Source organism: Elephantulus edwardii, unplaced genomic scaffold (assembly GCF_000299155.1).
Source record: "Elephantulus edwardii isolate Elephantulus edwardi_28Jun2011 unplaced genomic scaffold, EleEdw1.0 scaffold00005, whole genome shotgun sequence".
NCBI lineage: Eukaryota > Metazoa > Chordata > Mammalia > Macroscelidea > Macroscelididae > Elephantulus > Elephantulus edwardii.
Window position 1 is genome coordinate 22299635 of NW_006399755.1, and position 20241 is coordinate 22319875.

Sequence of the window (20241 nt, forward strand, 5' to 3'; positions counted from 1 at the left end):
AAAAAACACTCCAAAAAAACACCATATGAATGAATGGAAATCCAAAGTTCTGTAAACTTTCATTAAAATTAATTTTAAAAAAGGGGAAAATATAAAAAAATTCAAAAAAGAAAAAGCCCCACTTTTGACACTCTCATCTTTTTATATCTATCATCTATCTATATATCATAGAAAGTGTTCTATCTACACACAAAACAGGTACATCTAATGACTAACATCCTAAAGTATGGGGATACATCATTGAGTTCTAATTCTAGTTATAAGCCTTTGTAAACAATATCTCAAATGAAACATGATTTCCCACAGAAGTCCACAGTCAGGGACTCTGCCCTTGATTAAAGATCTTCGCAGAAATTTAGTCAAGATTATACTCATCAAACTATCACAAAAGTAGATGATAGGTCACAAAAACAAAAAAAAGTTAAAAGAGCAAAGTTGTGCACCATGAATGACTGAGTTGAATTATACAATGCACAACAATTACACAGGAGCTTCTGCTGTCTTATTAAAGCTCACAACTCAGAATTACCAATTGTTGTTATCATTAGGTGCTATTGTTAGAAGTCATCTCCAGATCATAGCGAACCTGTGCACAAGAGAATGAAACCTGTACTGAGCCTGTATCACCTTCATCATCACTGTCTTTTTTAGCCCCTTGTTATGGCCATTATGTCAACACAACTCATTGAGGGTCGGCTTCTTTTGCACTGACCCTCTGCTTTTCCGAGCAGGATGTCTTTCTCCAGTGAGTGGCCACTGATAATGGGAATTTAAAACCAAACCATGATACACATAAACATGAAATTTACTTTCACGGCATTTAGGAGCATTTTCTAGGAACAACTGGACAACTCAAGCCAATAAAGAAAGCTTTTCAAAGAAGTTAAAGCTTTTTATTTGCTTCCTATTAGCAAGGAGAAGCATTAAGAGTCTTGATTTGTGTGATGGTCAGTTGGTTCTGCTCATTTCTTCCTCTCTCTATGTATGTGTAGCATGTGTGTGTATGTATATGTAAATAACTGATCACATGGATAGAAGACATGTAGAACCACAAATCCTGATGAAACGTTGATATAGTAAGTTTATTTTACTTCTTATTCCTGCCTCAATAAACTTTCATGACCTCCTTTACATCTAAAGCTTATTAGAATATAACATTTCCTCTTAGAAATATGCAGTCCAAATATTGCTGAAGTAGACTTTCTGAGAATTGTCTAATTTCACTACACAGACAGGCAGTAAAATGACTCAGTCACTTTTCCAGACAGAACAGACATAGAACTTACTTCCAGTGGGAAATGGTCTTGTTAACTTTGGCGACTCTATGTTTGCATTAACTGGTTGGCCCGAACCCCATATCTCAGGCTGATCTAAAAAACCTGGAAACATAAAAAGAAAATTACCCAGTGTAAACCCAAAACAGAACATCTTTTGGAATTTAGAAATTAAAATCTCAGTTTAGTTGAATGTCACAAAATCATATTACCCCTGCTTCACACTGAATAATTTATGAGGTAAATTGCTTCTAAATCTAGTCAAACACAAAATGAAAACCCAGTGAGGGGGATGTGTGTGCATGACCCATCACTAATTCATTCCAAGTCATGGTAACGTAGCAACCCTGTATAGAAGAGTCCTAGTATTTCTTTAGGTTAAGCATTGGACTAGTAATGAAAAAGTTGTCAGTTCAAACCCATCAGCCGTTGCACAAGAAAGAGAAAAAGGAAACAACCTCTTCTTGTAAAGATTTGTATCCTTGAAAATTCCATGAGGCAGTTCTGCTCTGTCCTATCAGATCACTATGAGTCCAAGGGTGTAAAAAGCACTCCCTCACTAAATCACTCACTGCTGTTGCACTGCTATCGACTCATAACCGACCCTTCAGCGGGTTTTCAGAATATGTAAACTACATGGGAGGAAATGGTCATCTTCCTCTCATTGAGCTGCTGGTGGATTCTAACTACCAGAAATGTGCTATCTTTGGGTTAGTGGTGCAACTCCTTAGGGACTATGACCCTGAGGAAATACAGCTAAGTACAGCTAAAACGTCTATATTGCTTCCCTGGTTGATTACTTAAGGACATTTAATATTATTGTTGTTGTTATGTGTCATCAAATTGCCCATGACTCAAAGTGACCCTATAGTGCAGTAATTTTGAACCCTGCTCTATTCTGAGCCAGTCTCACTGACTCTGACACATCCACCCCCATTACCACAGTAACTATATTGATTGTGGAGCCTAGCATGGTAAAATTGTTATCAATCGCTTCTCCATCTATTATGGTGCATGCATATTTATTCTTGCTAATCCATTTATGTGTTTAGGTTGTTTCCATATTTTGGCTATTGTGATAATGCTACACTTGTGAACTAGTATCTGTTTTAGTTCTTGTTTTTAATGATTTTTGGTATCTGGTGTCCTAGAGGTAAGGAGCGGCACTGCCAACAACAGGCATACCGTTTGAATCTACTAGCTGCTACACAGGAGATGATAAGTTTCCTTCTGTGCAATTTACTGCCTCTGAAAACCCACTGGAGGGATTGTTATTGGTCAGTTCAGCCTTGACAGTATATAATAACAACCACCAGCTAAATATGGAGTGGGAGGTCTACTTTTTGTCCTACAGTGGATTTGAACTGCTAACCTTTTGTTTAGCAGTGCAATACATTATATACTACATCACTAGAGCTCCTTAGCACAAGGCCAGTTATTATTTTTATATATTTTAATTTTCACAACGTCATCATGTGTTGTTATTAGTATCGCCTTTTAAGAAAAACAAAACAAAACACAAAACTGTGGATGAGAGTGTCAAAGCAAGTGCGAGCAAGAACAGCGAAGGTTTGAGCCATCTGACTCCAGAAGTGTTTTCCCTGAAAGCTTTCAAGTGAATGATTGGAGAATCAATAAAAATAAACAATGGCTAGAGAAGAAAGGGAAATGTGGTCTGTGAAGAACTAATGTGGTTTGCGCAAATATTGAAACCTAACACAACCTCCAGGCTGAAAACTAGAAAGAGAAGTGATGTCTCATTGATAAATTCAGGTGTTAGTACAGCTCTGTCACAAACCTCAAAGATGGCCTTGGCACTGTGTTCTTTTTAACTCAAATATTCTCAAAGAGGCGAAGTATAATATTTTCCATCCATTCAATGTAGAACACCTTCTTGGGTTTTAAGATGCTTAGACTCTACCTTAAATTTGATGCAGGAACTCAAACTCTATCTTAATTTACTACACAATTGTGTCAACAAATGTGTGGTTGATTATAGTTATGTTTATGATGTACGTGATGATTTTTATCACAGGCTCACCTTCATGTAAGGTTTCTAAATTATACTTATTTAAATAGCCAAAGGGCTATTCAAGAATATATCCTTCTCTTGATAACATAATTAAAAATATTCTCAGTCTACTCATTATTGCTGACTGCTATCTATCTCCTAGAATTAACTTTCACATTATAGTATAAACAGTGCAGCTGAAATTCTCTCTACAGGGATCTGTGAAGAAGTGAAGTATCTTCTAAATTTTGCTCTAAAAAGAATTGGCAATGAGTTCCATTGGCTTAGTCCTCCTTTTCTTCTGACTGGGAGATGAAGAGAACTGCAGCAGCCATGTTGGGCCTGGAGATGAAGGCCACTTGCTGAGGAAAGCAGGATCACCCTGTGGTTGGTGTATGCTGGTGAGTCAATTCCAACACCTAGTTAAAGTCTTTTACACAGTACATCTTAGTGAATGCTATGCAACAAAGCATTTACTAAGCTTCAGTCTTTACAGTAATAGATAATCAATTTTTTTTCTCCCACAGAGTGGCTGATGGACTTGAATGGTTGACCTTTTAGTTAACAGCTAAATGTTTAACCATTATGCCACCAGGGCTGGTTAGAGTCACCATATTAGATTACTCTTATATTTCTTAGGTGTAGCTTGTTAAATTCACCCTATTTTGGACTATCTTTGTTATCGGAGCTTAGTCTACTCATTTCGGGAGCTCTGGTGACCCAGTGGTGAGAAACGGCACTGAAATCCTGAAGGCATGAGGTTTGAATCCACCAGTTGCTTCACAGAATAAGGATGGTTAATCTCCTTCTTTGAGATTAACTGCCTCTGAAAACCTGTTGGAAGGTCAACTATGGGTCAGTTCCTATGTGACAATACACAATAACAACAAAAACGGTCTACTCATTATTCTGCTAAGTATTGTTGTCCTAAAACATTTAATATTTGTAATCATTAGGTCCTGGGAAAGGAACATTTTATCATAGTGCTCTTACGTCATACATTATATAGATAAAGGTATAGGTGTAGGTACATCTATATCTATCTTTTCATCTCACCAAACACAGCTACAGATGACACATACATTGAACATTTAAGGAACAGATTATGTTCTTTTAATTGAGAGTTTTCTTTAAATAAATCAGGGTATGTACTGTGTACAGCTACAAAAAATGAAACTAACTCTATGAATGAATATTTACTAGCAAACACAGTAACAATTAAAGAAATATATTCTTTCTCTTACATTTTACTTTTAACTTGCTAAGCAATTCATCATTATTCCAGCATTGTAGCCCTACAAACAAAGTTGTCTTTTTTTCTGCAAACTCTAGTTGACACTTTATTTGATGAGGTGAAACAGAGCAAATATGGTCGGAGAGGCTGGATCAAAGTGACAGCCACTATGATGGGCTGACTCCACTGTGCTCCTACCAAATAATGACTGTTTAGTTCACAGAGCATTTACTCCTTGACTAGTAATTTACGCAGATCTGTGATAATTATTTCTGGTTTCTTTGGGGGAGTGAGTTTGTTAGCAATCTGTCACAATATAAAGGCTTTCGAACAAAATTCCCATGCTTTCTAAAACACCTAGACCAGGATTCTTCTTTCCACATGAGTCTGTAATGATACAGTAAGAAGATACTTCAAATTTTCCATGGGATCCAGGATTTCTAGAACCGTAGTGGCTAAATAAACCTCTGAAACGTCTGCACTGAGATAATCTTTAAAACTGAAGCCAAAATTGTCCCCTGAAATCACGTTGGAACCGAAAGTAAAGCTTATCTTCCTTGAGCAGTGTGCCTTTTGTAAAGAACTAGTGATGTAAAATCAGTAACTCACAATGTTCTATAATAGAGTTAGGGGGTAGTGATTTTATGCTCATAGTGGTGTGATAGTTGAGAAAAATAGCAAGAATAATAGTGTGGAATCAATCAGTGTCACTGCTTTGTACATGTAGAAATTGCAGAAAAGGTGCATAGTTGGCTATATATAGTTTTGATGAATGTTTTAAAAAATAACTACTTTACTGGAAAAAAAAGAACCAATTAATCCAGAGATATAACACTTTATTTACCTTCTGTCTTCTGTTCATCAAAAGCTGATTCTAATGGTGGGCCAAAGAGGGGAGCAAGGGCCACAGTGTCATCTGGAGGCTTTTTGCTAAATCATATACATTAAAGCAAACAGAAAGAGAGAGGTTATTAATGTTAAAAATTATTTGTAACTTTGCTTTCATATAATTCTCTAGGTAAGATTCTCACACACGTATGCCTTCAAGTATATGTGTATCAAGTGACTATGGGTCTGAAAATACGTTATAAAGTGTGTCAAATAAATAACTAAATATGTTAGAAGACAAGACAGTTGGCAGGAGATAAAATACTTATAGTGGCATACAGTGTTGTGGTCCAATGAAATAAATTAAAATGAGAGAAATAATTTGCCAAATATGCTGATTATTTATAAATAGAAGGAATAATATTATTGTTGTTGTTATTAGATACCGTCAAGCTGAGTACAACTCATATTGTTAGTGTTGTTAAGTGCCATGGAGTTGAGCACAACGCATGAACAAAAGACCTGTTCTATTTAATAGAATTTCCAGAGGCATGTTGTTTAGGAAGTGGATGCCATTTTTGCTTCCAAACCTATCTTAATCTGGGAGCTCCACCAAACACTGTCCACCATGGGTAACCATTATGGCATTTGACACACCAGTGGCACAGTATTCAGCATCACACCAACCCCAAATTACCTCAGTACAGCAAATTGACAGACCAGTGCCGTACCTCTTAGAAGAATGTTTATCCCATATATACAATTAACATCAGGAGGTTAACAAAAGGCTATCAGCCACAGTGCACTGTTGGCTAAATCAAGCAAATCCAGCCAACTCACACACAATTGTGAACAAAATTTTAAAAAACCAACCAAACAGTCCACACTTGACACCCCCAACCAAAACATGTGAACCCACCCTTCCAGAATCCAACCACTTCACACATGAGCCTCCAAATAGAGACCTGATAAATGATAGATATGAACCTTGCCCTATCCTGTGCCATTCTCATAATCTGTGATATACTTGAACCCACTGTTACAGTTAATCTTTTCAGTTCATTTTGTTGAGGGTCTTCCTCTCTTTTGCTGACCTTTCAAGTTTTTAACATGATGTCCTTTTCCAAGGACTAGATCCTTCTATCATTCTCAAAGTATCTGAGATGAAGCTTCTCCATTCTTGCCTTCAAGGAGCAACACGGTTGCACTTTCTCCAACATATATTACTTTGTTCTTCTGGCAGTCCATGGGATACTCAGCCCTGTTCTCCAACACCACAATTCAAAGGCATCAGCTCTTCTTCTGTCATCGTTATTTATCGTCCAACTTTTAGATGCAAAACAAGTAATTGAAAATACTGTGGCTTGAATCAGGTACACTTTAGGCTTTAACATCATTAATCCTTGGAGGGGTCCTTGACAGTAGATTTTCCTAATGCAAAATGTCTTTTGATTTCTTGACTGCTGCTGCCAAAGGTGGTAATTGTGGATCCAAGTAAGAGGAAATCATTGACAGATTCAATATTCAATATTCAATATTTTCTTCATCTATCATGATGTTGCCTATTTATTGCAAAGCACTTTTCTTCCCTAAGGTCGTCTTTGAATTTACATTTGTCTTCACTACATTTCTTTATTTTTTTGTAGTTAATACAGTTTCTAATTAGTTAACACAAAAGCAGGCACAAAAAATTTAGGTGACCAGACCAACCAGAATGTTAGCATGTATTTTAATTCCATTTCTTCACACTCAATAATCTCCTAATATCCCAAAAGTACATCTTATAAAAGGAACCCAAGTATCAAGAACAGGCCAATAACAACTAAACTCTCATTGATTCTTTTAATCATTAGATAGACTGTAATAAAAACACTACGTTATTTTGTTGTTGTTATGTTCTGTCAAGTCACCTGCACAACCTTTGTCAACCTTATGTACTGAATCCTTCCCTATCCTGTGCCAATTTCATTGTCTCTGACAAGCCTACCCCCATTTCCCCAGTCTCTGATTCAATCCATCTTATTCAGGGTCTTCCCCTCCTTGTTGTCCCTCTACTTTCCAAGCATGATGTCTCTTTCCAACGACTAGTCCCTCGCGGCAACATACCCAAAGTGTATGAGACAAAGCTATAAAATCCTTGCCTCTAAGGAGCAGCTTTGTTTCACCTCTCCAAAAGAGACCTATTTGCTCTCTTAGCAGTCCAGGATATGTTTAATACTTTTCTCTAGCACCACAATTCAAAGGCATTGATTCTCCTATCGTCCTTAGTTATTGTCCAGCTTTCTGATTCGTAGCAAGTAATTGTGTAGACTATGGCTTGGATCATTCCTCTATAGGCTTAACTCACATCAATGATCCTAATCAGCTCTGTGTGTGTGTGTGTGTGTGTGTGTGTGTGTGGTGAAGAGATGAAATGGGGAAAGGAGGAACTGGAGAAAGAGGGAACATGTAAGATAATCTAGCTGCAGGTGTGGCATCGACTTCCTAAATAAGATGTCTCTGGAAACTCTATGAACTTTGATAAATATTGATAGTTGTAAAGGGGCTTTGTTTATAGGGTTACTATGAGTTGTGCTTGACTTGAAGGCAATCAACAATAGAGTTTTTAAAAACAATGCCTAACACTAAAAACGTGATTTCTTTGTTTTGTGACAGGTAGAATGAATGTACAATCATGAAGTTCTAATCCTCTCCACAGGCTAACATATTTAAGATCAGCATTCCAGACACCAACAGACTTTTCTCATTAGTGAGTACACTAAGCATTCTGATGGACAACAATGACTTCATATTATCCCAGAGTAGTTCCCCCAAGGATCTCTTCACATCTGCATGCATGAGAAAAGAGCATATTTAGACCATGCTATGAACTTGCACCTTGGGTAGGTCCTTTATTAACAAGCCATCTTCTTGGAGATGAGTACAGGGAGATTGGTTTACAGGTCATGATGTTGTGAATAAAACATAATGAATGTTTTCCATTCTCACCTTACAAGTTCTGGAGTGGGTGTGGAACGTCTAGGTCTTGCAACTTCTTCACCTGATGAACAGGAAAAAAGACTTTTTTTGGATCTTTCTTTTTTTTTTCTATCATTCTCCTCCAACATTTTTTATGTGTTATCTTTGGAAACATTAGGAGATTTAAGTGCTATCAATATTAAAACATTGCTAAACAAGACCTTGCCTCTGATATTTTAAGGATCATATATTAGGCATATGCAGTGGCATTTTCTCTGGCCTTGTTAACTCATTCACAAAGGTACCTTCGAGAAAAGCCAATAAGTAGATTTGTATATTGCAGAGTTTAGTGGAATCATATACCATTCTTTGAATGTCTGCTGTGTTGATCAGTTCCGTTATCCAATTAGCATGAGACTACTAAATCAGGCCATTATGTACATAGTACATAGATCCAGCATTATTTTTTTAAAAATTATTTTATTATTTCTGTGTGTGTGTACCGTCAAATTAGATCTGACTGGTACAGGAGGAGATTGTCCCTCCTTCTCCAGCAGAGCATCTTTTGGATTCGAACCGTGCAGCTCTGGAACTGCACTGCAGCTTCTTGCCACTAGGCTACCAGAGCCCGCCAAATACAGCATTCTATGACTTTTTTCCCCCTAGAAATGCCAAGAAAATGTCATACCTTTAAATATATACCATGAATCTAGAATTTCCTGGAATGTATTGTATATGGAAGAGAAAAATTGTACTCTGTGGATATTATAACCTATCACTTTGGTTGGTTAAATTTCCATATCAAATAACACTAGAATGGTTACAGTACAATTACCTTGATATTTCTTCTAACTCTCCTTCTCACTATAATCCCAAGAGCAAACATATAACTTGATTAAATCCATTTCCAAAGTTAAATGATACATCAAAAGTTGACAAATAGGAGACAGCAATGCTTTCCCCAAAGCATAATCAGCTAAGAACTTTAACAGTAATCCTTTGGAACCTACAAAGACTCTCTATTATTACAAGATGTCTTTGCTGCATAAGTTAAAAAAATGCATATATTAAAATTAGGCTAGGTGCATTTAATTCAAATGTATATATATCTTCTAAGGCTCAAGGAACTATTTTTTTCTTTTAAATCATATTCTATTTCTTGTAGCTAAAATATACTTACTGGATAAGTTCCTTTTAATTGCACCCTAGAATTAGAAATAGACACTATAAGGTTTAAGACCACATAGATGTTATATACAATATGTATACTGCTGTTTTTGCATTAAACTGAACTGAGAAATGCAGATGAAGAAAATAAATGTCTTAAAAATCTCATTAAAGTTGGGGATTGCAGACACACACACACACACACACACACACAAATCAATTTTTCATTTGACTCAAAGAGAGAAGGGAGGAAAAAGGAGTCTTTTGAAGCAGAAAAACCCCTTACCTGGATAGATTTGGTGAATTAAAGACAAATAATGAGCAGTCCATTAGAAACAAAACAAAACAAAACAAAACTAGAACTTGGACTTTAGCAGCTAAGAAAATAAATCCAAGGCTACCATAAATCTCTGGTCCAGTTTGTAATATAAAAATTGTAAAATTTATTAGGCCTATTATCTGCTTCTAGTGGGGTATTCAAGTTCCAGGTACAGTTACCCATCACTTTACTAATGCAATTTTGGAACACATAAGTGGCAAGTGTCAAAGGGAAGGAAAACTTGGAGACGTTGCCACTGATTGGTCTCTTTCACTCAGAAAGTCAGAGAATTCCATTTTGTCCCCCTATATTTCTTCCCCTTGTCTGCTAAGATCTCACCAATTCACTAATTTCTTTAGCTCAAGGTATAGTGATCCTCCTATTGGGATGCAAATATCCCTCTTGGCAATAATTTGAAATAGTCATCTCTAACCTTTATAGACTCATAACACCTTAAAATAAGAATAAGAATAATTAACAGATTACTAGATACAATTTTTTAACTTAAAATTAGAAACATTAAAAAGTTCTTAGCATCGGATGCTACCAGAAAGTAGACCACAACTTGGATTGGCATCATTGGGTGAGAAAAGTCTTGGTATGATCAGCCTTGGTACAATGACATAAAAAGGGATGGTTTGAAGAGATGGGAAGTCTAAGAAAATATCATTATGAATGACAGTTTGATTGGTAGCTATAAAAAACATACTGTCCCTACTTTCTTACTTTGCTGAAGTCTCAGTTCAGAGGTCACAAATATGCTTTCTTTTCTCAAGTTAAAACATCACATGATCTGACCTCTATGACAGACTTGGAAGATGCTTCTTTCACGTTCTCCTAAATAATTATTAGTATTTTCCACACTCATATGATCTTATTTGAGAGATAAAAACATTTTAACTGGAACAAGGATCCTTAGATGTTTTAAGTGAGAAATGATTTATCCTCCTAAGTAGCTGTTTTAATGTTTCAAGCTATATTTTCAAGCTTGTCTTGCCCAATAATGTAATGCTTTCCCTTACTCTATGAACCACACAAAGATTTATCACATTATTTGCAGAAATAAAAACAAAAGCTTTTTAATCAATGTAGTCACTTAAATATACTGTGGTGATTGTGGGGTTAAGATGCAGGCTTACTTTTGGAAACTAAGGCTGTGTAGATAGAAAATAGTAGAGGACCAAATAATTTAATGGAGGTAGAATGCTTTTTGCAGTTACGTAGCCCAAGACAACCAGTTATCTATTAATAAGGTCTGAAAGAAAAGTTATGAGGGGGTGTTCTGGTTCCAGGTAGTCAATTATAAGGTTAATAAGTTGGCACAGAAAGAATAGAACCCCAGAGATTGCAATAAAGACTATTTGGCCTTTCTGTCTAACTCCTGTTATTAAAAATGGGGGGGAAATGCTCGTGGAACTAAGGAAGGTACAAAGCTTTTTTTGTATTCGTTGCTTTACAGGTGTAGCAATCCATTCACCAGATAGTTTGTGTTGAGGCTCTGAGGAAGAAGCTCTTGTAACACGTTTATTAGCTTTCCCTCATGAATGAACAATCTCCCAGTTAAATGTGAGCAAGGAAAGCCTATGCAAGAAAACCCTGTGGTTTAAAAATCAGGGTGAATAATAACAACATCAACTTATAAAGAATAGGTCTTCTCATGATCAATAGTAAATTAGCAATAGGAGAAACGAAAGCCCTAATAATCTTTTTCATCTTCAATGCTGCCTCTGAGGAAGCTGGAGGAATGAGGATAAGATGATATACAGCACACAGCACAATCAAGCAACACATTTGATTAAAAAAATCCTTCTATTCTCATCATATGACCCCATTGCCCAACCCTTTCAATGATTGTTGATCTACAACCACCAAAAATTGTAAAAATTAATATATTGACAACAAATCTTCCTCACTTTAACTTAGTAAACTCACTCCTTCCTTTAAAAAAGATCTTTTTTTTAAAGTGACTTATTACCAAACCACAGAGTTAGAATCATCAACCATAACCCAAAAGCAGTCTCTGAAACCATTTAACATTGACCTTAGCTCTGTAGTTTAAATAAAGAACTACCTATATACCAGCTGGGGTAGGATAGTTGTCTTCAATTATAACAAATTACTTCAATTGGCACAGGACTGATGGTATTTCAGGCCCTGGACACTTCATGTCCGGAACACAGGCTCCCAAAGTTGGCTCCAAACCCAATTAATTTTCCTCATTCACAATTTATCCCCTTTCAAACGTAGCAAAGATCTTTCTTTTTGTTGTTTTATATTTATTATACTTTTCAATCTGATGAAGATGATTGAGCTTTTATTTCGAGCTATACAAACTTTTGCTAATTTACCGTTTCATAATTTGTCTCAGTGATGAAATTTAGACTTTTGTGACAGTCTAGAAACATTACCTTGAAAGTATGCCTCTTCTTACTAAATTTAGGATTATGTAACAGTTTATACAGACAAATATAAGGTATGATGTGGTGATAACATTTTAAATTTATGTTTAAATAAAAAGTGGTTTAATAATATTTTCCTTACTGTTTTATTTTTAGTTATTATTCTGCCAACTTCTATGGTACTTTCTAGCCCAATACATTGCATTTATACACACACAAACACATCCCTCAAACATAGTTTTAAGAGCTGTAATTCCTATATAGGAATTTAGTTTGTAATGAACAAGTGCTATGAAAATCCTAAACTACTCCCCGGGCACATTGAAGATTAGTGGCTTCCAACCAACAAACCTAATTTGTCAGCTTCATTCATGCAGAGTTATTGCACATTTAATGGGAAACCAACCTGGCTATCTTGCCTAGACACCAATTTTTTCTATACATGTTTAAGGTAAAAATGTTGAGAGTTCTTACCGGGCTGCGCCTCTGTGATCAGCAAAAAGGAAGAGAGAACAGACACCTAGTCAGAGAATGATGGATCAGTCAACAGGCTTGGGCAATAGAAGGCTGCATTAACAGCTAACGAAACATTCACTTCAAACAGGCTAATGGGAAGACAGGTGGTTATTGTGCTTGGGTCTTACTTAAACCATAAGAACCCTTTTGAAATAACTTAGAGAGTACTTATTTTAAAATAAAGGTGGGAAATCTCCTCCCATGCAATTTATTGCCTTTCAAATCTCACTAGAGTGTCAGCTATGAGTCGGTTCTGTCTTGACAGTACATGACAACAACAGCTGGGAGGTACTGTTTTCAGCTATATACATACAAGAACAAAACAGAAATGTACAAGAAGACTTTACTGACAGTTTAATGTCTTGTTAGAAGGAATTTCTCCCCTGATTATTTGGAGTAAGGGTACAATGATTGAGAATGGGTAGTATAGGATACACTATTTCTCCAAACCAACAGGGCATTAGAAAAATATCATAAATATAGTACATTGCCTACAAAGTCTGGGATTAAAAGAAGCTCCTTGAAAATCAAGGAGTAGGTTTTGAGGAGGCCTCTTCCTTGTTTCTTATCTTTCAGTTTATCATATTGTGTTAGTTTGGGTGCTCATATAATACTACTGGCATTTCAAATACCAGAAGGATTACCCATGGTGGACAGGTTTCAGCAGTTTTCCAGACTAAGCTAGTCTAGGAAGAAAGGTCTAGAAAAGGTCTAGAAATTTTCAAAAGTTAGTCAGTGAAATACTTAGGAAGTACAACAAAACATCATCTAATATATTTCTGGAAAATGAGACCCCTAATTTCAAAGATACTCTATAATAGTTACAACAGTATACTCAAACACAGTGATGGTCATTAATACCATGCAGGAAGAGGTAGCATTTCAGTCTATTCTACATAAGGTCATCCTGAGCTTGAGCTGAGTTGATAACAAATAACAACAGTTTCCTTGTCTAGTTTTTCCTCTTAAATGCGCCAGGGGATGTTGGGAATATTTTTTTCATAATATTTGTTCTAGTGATTGGTTCAGCCCATAACAATGGGTAAGAATGTAGTGGGTAAAATGAAGACCCACTAACAAATACAGATGATGATGATAATGATGATGATGATGATGATGGAAACTGTCTAGCATCAATAGAACACGAGATAAAATAATGTCTAAAAGAATAAAACAAACAGCAGGTATACTTCTCTCTTTCCACAAACCTTGACTATGTTGATTATGGCTTAATTATCAAGTCACTCAACAATCTCTGATTGCTCTCTTTTAGGATCCTGCTGTGGTCACAAGAATAACTAAGATGTGAATGTGGAAAAGAAATGATGTGTGGAGTCCCACTTTCTGAATATAGGCTAGCACATGAACTCATCAAAGGCTACTTGGAACACTGCACTGACCACATTTCAAAGCACAAAACATAAAAGTAGCAAGAAGCTCCTCAAATGAAGAGGTTGGCTCCACTCTCTAGAACACAGAGAGGAAATGAAAGCCTGAATAAATGATTCAAATATAATGAGAAGAAAAAGGACTCCCATGATCATGTTTTTCCGGGCTGAAAATCTTTTTCTGACTAATCCATAATGTATTTTGGAAGAACAAGAGACACTCTGCTGTATGATTTAGACTTTATTTTTATATAGTGAAAAGACTAAAGTCTTTTTTTCAAAAGATGGAAAGGTAAGAATTTATGATTTTGGATTCAATCTTAATGCAAACTACTTCCTTGGAAAAGTAGCATAGAGATTTAAAGTGACACAAGATGAAATTGAGAGTCAATGCAAAATAAAGTGTATGTTGCCAACTCTATAGAGACAGAAACTTAATTCAAGATCGTTTTTAACTTAAAATTATAGCGCAATACACAATTTCAATTGTATTAATTCAACAAATTTAATATTTTTATTTTCAATGACAAAATTTAGGTTATCTAGTCAATAGTGCATGCATCTATTTTTCTAGTTAAATATCTTTAGAAGATACAATTTTGGAAGCTCCATTTGCAAATGGCACCATTATTAGACTCTCTTGAGTCAAAATCGCTTAAAATTCATGTTGTCACACTCTCAACAACCAGAACCCAGAAGACCCAGCCAACAGCTGCAGACAATGCAGATCTGAAATACCCCAACATCTTTAAGAATTTTGATCTGAAAACCTCAGAAGCAAAGGAACTCTAGAAATCAATTTGATGATTTGGAGGTAAGTTTTATTTAATAGCTGTTAATTGTAGTTCCTAGGTGGTGCAATCTGTTAAGGAGTTTGGATTCAACTGGAGTCCATTCAGAGACATTTTGGAAGAAATATCTGGAAATCTACTTCTGAATAATCAGCTTCTGGAAACTCTAAGGACCACAGTGCAATTGTGGCTGAAAAGAGGAAGACCCTCAACAAGATGGGTTGACAACAGTGACTGCAATAATGTACATGAGCATAGCAGAGATTCTGAGGATGGCACAGGCCAAGGCTGGATTTAGAAGTGTTGTTCCATAGCACCACTGGGTCTTAGTGAACTCAGTGGCACCTAACCTTTAAGGTTATCTAAATTTATCCTCTGTTTGAAATAAGTGAACCAGCTCCTACTTCCAACAAATTTTTCACCCCAATCACTTTCACTTGTGGCACATTCAGCTTTTAAAACATTGAAAAAACTTTAAGCCTTTTCTTTCATTCTATGAACTTGTTCCAACTTACTGACACTTTAAAGATACACTTAGGAACAGATCTTGTTTGTAATCCAGGGACTGTCTCTAGACGTTCAGAGTCTGCAGGTGGCCAATTTATGGCTGATCGCAGCCATTTATATAAAACATAATAAGCTCTCAGGAAATATTAGTGGCTATTCTTATTGCTTCATCTCTAACCTTGATTAATAGGGATTTTTCAATTGGTCTATTTATTTTTTAAACAAATTTTCTAAGTTACTAATTATACACTAATTGCTCAGTTTCTGAATTCCTTTAGTCTTCTGATGCATTCTTAAGGTTTTAGAAAATATCTTCTTTTTACATCTATATTTTAGAGTTGAACTTAGAGATAATCCTTACTTTTGTTTTGAGGCTAATTTCAAAGTGAGTAAACATACTAATTTATAATTTGATTGCAAGAATAGAGTTTATTGACCAGAACATGTTGTATTTTATTGTTTACATAATTTGTAATATGAGTATGCCTGCCCAACAGAAAATAGCAGCGCCTAAATCTTCACACCTGGAACTCTGGTAGGGTATTTGCATTGCTAACCAAAAATATTGTCATGTCTAATAGTTTTAATCCACCAGTTGCCTGACAGGAGAAAGATGGGCAATGTCCTCCAGTTAAAATTTAAAGCCTCAGGAATTTGATGAAGGGTCTCTATGAGTCAGAAATGACTGTTTTGCAAAAAAGGATTAAATTATGTCATAACCAGTATTAGTAAGGTGTTTTAAATATCTACAGAAGAAAGCAACAAAACTTCTTGCCTTTAAAGTCCCCTAAATAATCAGAGTTGTGAAGTTTTACATCTTCATTTACTAACTGCAGTGTTCTGGGGGAAATACAGAGGAAAATGAGAAGTAAGTTATGAACTAAAAAAGTCAAAGCTACTGAGTCAGTTCTAACTCATATCAACTCTCCAACAGGTTTTGGAATCTATACAACTTAACAGATCCATCTTTCTCCCTGAAAGCTGCTGGTGGATTCAAATTGCTAGAGACTCAGCAACATATCCCAAACAAGTATCATGCTTATATCGTCTGCTAAAATCAGATCCACTGCTTTCAAGTACATTCTGATGCATGGTGATTCGCCCTTTGGCTTCTGAGGTGATAAATATTTACAAGAGAAGATTGCTATTATTCTTCCATGACATTGTGGCTGGTGGATCAGAACCAACAGTGTTTCAGAAAACAGCACAGCATACAATGCATTGTGCCCCAGATTCTTTTCAGTGTTGTTGTTATTGTGTATTGTCAAGTCAGAACTGACACACAGCTGACCCTCCAGAGGCACTAAATCACACAGGAGGAGATTGTCCACCTGTCTTCTCTGAAGTTACTTGTTGATTCAAATCGTGTGCCTTTGGGATTGTAGCACAGCTTCTTATCAATGGGCCACGAGAGCTCCCATCTTAGCTTAATTACAACAAATTAAAAGATCCTGGAATATAGAATCATTATGTTTATTATTATAATCTAAGCAAATATTTTATTTGCTTTCAAATACTTTAGGAGGAAGCCAATTTATTTGGCAAGTAAACAAACATGAACTAAGATATTCTTAGGCCTAAATAAAGTCTTATGTTTTGTCTAGAGAGGATGTAGATTTTTTTTATAAAAATTGTCTTCTCATCCAACTTACTATGTACAGAAGCATCTATTTACCTCAAAAATGTTATAGTTAAGCTTTCTTACATATATTTTAAGTCAGTGCAGAGTTTATCTTTCACTATGACTTTGAGAAACAACGATAGTTCTAGAATGGCTTTAGGTCTTTTGTTCATAGGGTTGCTATGAGTTGTCCTCAACCCAATAGAGTCAACAACAACAAACAACAACATGACTGTTATAGCCATCTGAATCTGACTTGACCAAGTGGATGGGTGACAATGTGTGAATAAAGTGTGTTAGCCCTTCCACAAAGGGATTGGCTAGTCTTACCAATAAATTTAACAGCTCTAGCTGCAGAATGAGATCTTCCTTGCCATTGAAGAAAACCAAGAGAAGGTAGGACACCCTTCACCAGGCATCCTTGCTCCCAACAGCAACAGCCATTGCTAAACTGAAGAGTTGACATGAGATAGGACCCAGGGACTGCTACATCACTGGAACTGGAGTGAATAGGCTTTGCTCAAGTTCATTGGACAAATGGGGGTGGGAAGCCAATATTGGCAGGACTAAGCCGAGAGGTTGAGGTGCCTGTGTGCACTTTTCCGGAACTATCCTGACTGTATTCTGCTACTAATACTTTTGATTAACCTTTTGACTTCCTCAGCATGGTTCTGTGTGATTTGTGAGCTACTGAATTGGAGTTTGGACCCAGTAAAGCAGTAAGATTGGTAGGGCGAGGTACAGGAGTGTGGGGGTTGTGTCTGACCTCATGGGAATTGCCTTTCTGTTATTGATTCTGTTGATGGGGACAATTTCCCCTTTTTGTAAAGTTGGTATATGTCAAATATGGCCTTCCCCATGTGTCTCTTGCTCTTTTTATAGTCAGATTATAATGAACATCTATCATATCGAATTAGATATGGTCAAGAAGAAGATCTACTGAAACTGCACGAGAGAAGAGAAACAAGAACCTTTTACTGATGGTTTATCATAAGAGTTCATGAGATGAAGTTCAATAAGCCAGACCATGAAGCAAGAAAAGTAGGGGAAAGACTCATTCTTGTGAAGACACACAAGCAACAGGGGAAAGGTATCCTTGTAGTGAACTGAAAGGATGACAATAGGTTTGTTCAGGGTTTGGGTCTTTGTGGTTAAAGTTGTAAAGATGACAGGACAAAACCAATGTGAGGAACAGTGAATTATGAAATATTACAGTAAAACTCCAGGCCACACAGTCCGGTCCATGGCTAAAGTGGTGAAAATGAAATAATATAGAGAAAGATTTAGGGACCAGGAGAATAAATGAAATGGACAAAATTTAAGCCAAATGTTGCTGAAGTCCTGCAATCTTTCGATATTGCCAAATGATCTGCAGAACATAATTGAATCTCAATTACTCCCAAATAAGACAATTTCATTATAATGAGAGTGGTGTTTGTTTTATTTTGGACAAAAGACTGATGACCCATATCTTGATAAGTTGCCGATTTTCATCCTTCCTTTGTCTACCACTTCCCCTCCTTCCCATCATATGAACTTTCTATGATTCCAGTAGCAGACTTGTAATAGAGATCATGTTGGGTCTGGGTCAATGGGTGGGGACAGAAGACATGTATTGCAGCATCCATGTAGTGAATGGAACAAATCAATCCATTCCTCATGGTAGCTAACACAGGAACACAATACTTTACTATTCCCCAGTGGCAAGGTCACCTGTGTCAGCCAGGCTTTGGTATGCTGAGAACCTGTTCCCCATAAAGAAGGGCAACAGGGAGTAGTTTTGAGTAGAAATGTTTTAATGTGGCTCTAAAATAATGCTATGCAGGTTCATCATACAGGTGTGTGTTGCCACTGAAGATCATCATTGTTCCTGGGGAGCAGCATGCTGGTAATTTATACAAAAACCCTCTAATTTAGTTTCTGATAATTTCAGTATACAATAACTCTACTCTTTACCAACAAGTTGGAGCCCACTCGTAACTGACTAGTGGGCTTTCAGAGGCTATAAACAGCACAGGAGAAAACTGTTCATCTTTCTCCTTTACAGCAGCTGGTGGATTCAAACAGTGTGACTTTGAGTTGGCAGTACAATTTTTTACCCACAAGACCATAAGATGGAATATTTTTAAAATCAAGCAGAGAAAGGGGCTATCTTTTTTTTTTCACTACTAAAAAAGAAAGGAAATAAAATTCAGTCAGGTCAGCTTCACAAGCATTCATGGTGATATCATACTGCACATTAAACGAAAAATTAACTTAAATTTCTTTTTTCCCCCCAGCTTCTCCAAAACACAATGGATTGATACAGTGACTGTAACAATGGGCTCAAGGATGTCTTAGATTGTGAGGATGGTATAGGACGCGGCAAGGGTTAGAGCTGCTGTTCAAAGAATTTCTGTGAGTCATAAAGAGAGCTCTGCTGGCCTAGTGGACTCAAAGTGATGCTACCAAGCCAAAGGTGGGTGATTTTAATCTGCAGCCCTCAGGCCTGGTTTTAATTGGTTGTGGTCAAACATTCTTCTAAGTGGTATAGCAGTGGTCTGTCCATTTGCTCTAAAGAGGTATCTTGTGGTTGCTGTGATGCTAAACACTGTGACACTGAAGTGTCAAATGTGATAATGGTTACCCATGGCGGACAGTGTTTGGTAGAGATCCCAGATTAAAACAGGCTTGGAAGCAGGAGTGGCATCCACTTCTGGAATAGCTTGCCTCCAGAAACTATGAATTTAGAGAAATGTAGTTAATACAAGTGTTCAGGTCTTTTTTTCACAGGGTAGATATGAGTTGTCAATGACTCAACAGCATTTAACCACAACACTATGGATATATAGCCTGAGTGTATCTGTAATAGATGAAACTTAGTATCTAAAATATGTGATCATCTGTCTGTAGGTGAGACAGGTCAATTCTCACAAATTACCCTGTGATCCTTCATAACAGGGATGCACAATTGCTTAGCAACAAACTTCCTTTTCCCCCCAGGTGGCATAATTAGAATTCCTGTTGGTTCCCAAAGGTTTGTTTTTAAAATTCAGAACCTTGTTTAGGTGTTAAACATATTCAGTCATTAGAGATGCAGATGGTAAAAATACACAGGATAAATAATATTTGATCAAAGTGTGGAAAGGATTTATTATTTCTTACCGGGCTTTTCCTCTAAAGCGTCAGCATAGGGAAGAAAAAGAAAGAAAAAATGAGAGACATGAAATATATTCTGAAGTACAGACA

The 20241-nt window shown here is 36.5% G+C and overlaps 1 protein-coding gene across 5 annotated transcripts in view; it reads right to left on the reverse strand.

Annotated features, from left to right (window-relative positions):
- SGIP1 (SH3-domain GRB2-like (endophilin) interacting protein 1) overlaps positions 1–20241 on the reverse strand; it is a 329295-nt gene that overhangs the window by 98216 nt on the left and 210838 nt on the right. For 4 of the 5 annotated variants that reach the window (XM_006879754.1, XM_006879753.1, XM_006879755.1 and 1 more), the window contains 6 exons: positions 20158–20169; positions 12665–12676; positions 9486–9510; positions 8336–8387; positions 5364–5449; positions 1287–1379 (listed from right to left, as the gene is read on the reverse strand). In XM_006879754.1, the coding sequence (XP_006879816.1) occupies positions 1287–1379; positions 5364–5449; positions 8336–8387; positions 9486–9510; positions 12665–12676; positions 20158–20169 (280 nt within the window). The remainder of the gene's footprint in view (positions 1–1286; positions 1380–5363; positions 5450–8335; positions 8388–9485; positions 9511–12664; positions 12677–20157; positions 20170–20241) is intronic. The other variant, XM_006879756.1, reaches the window with a different exon arrangement.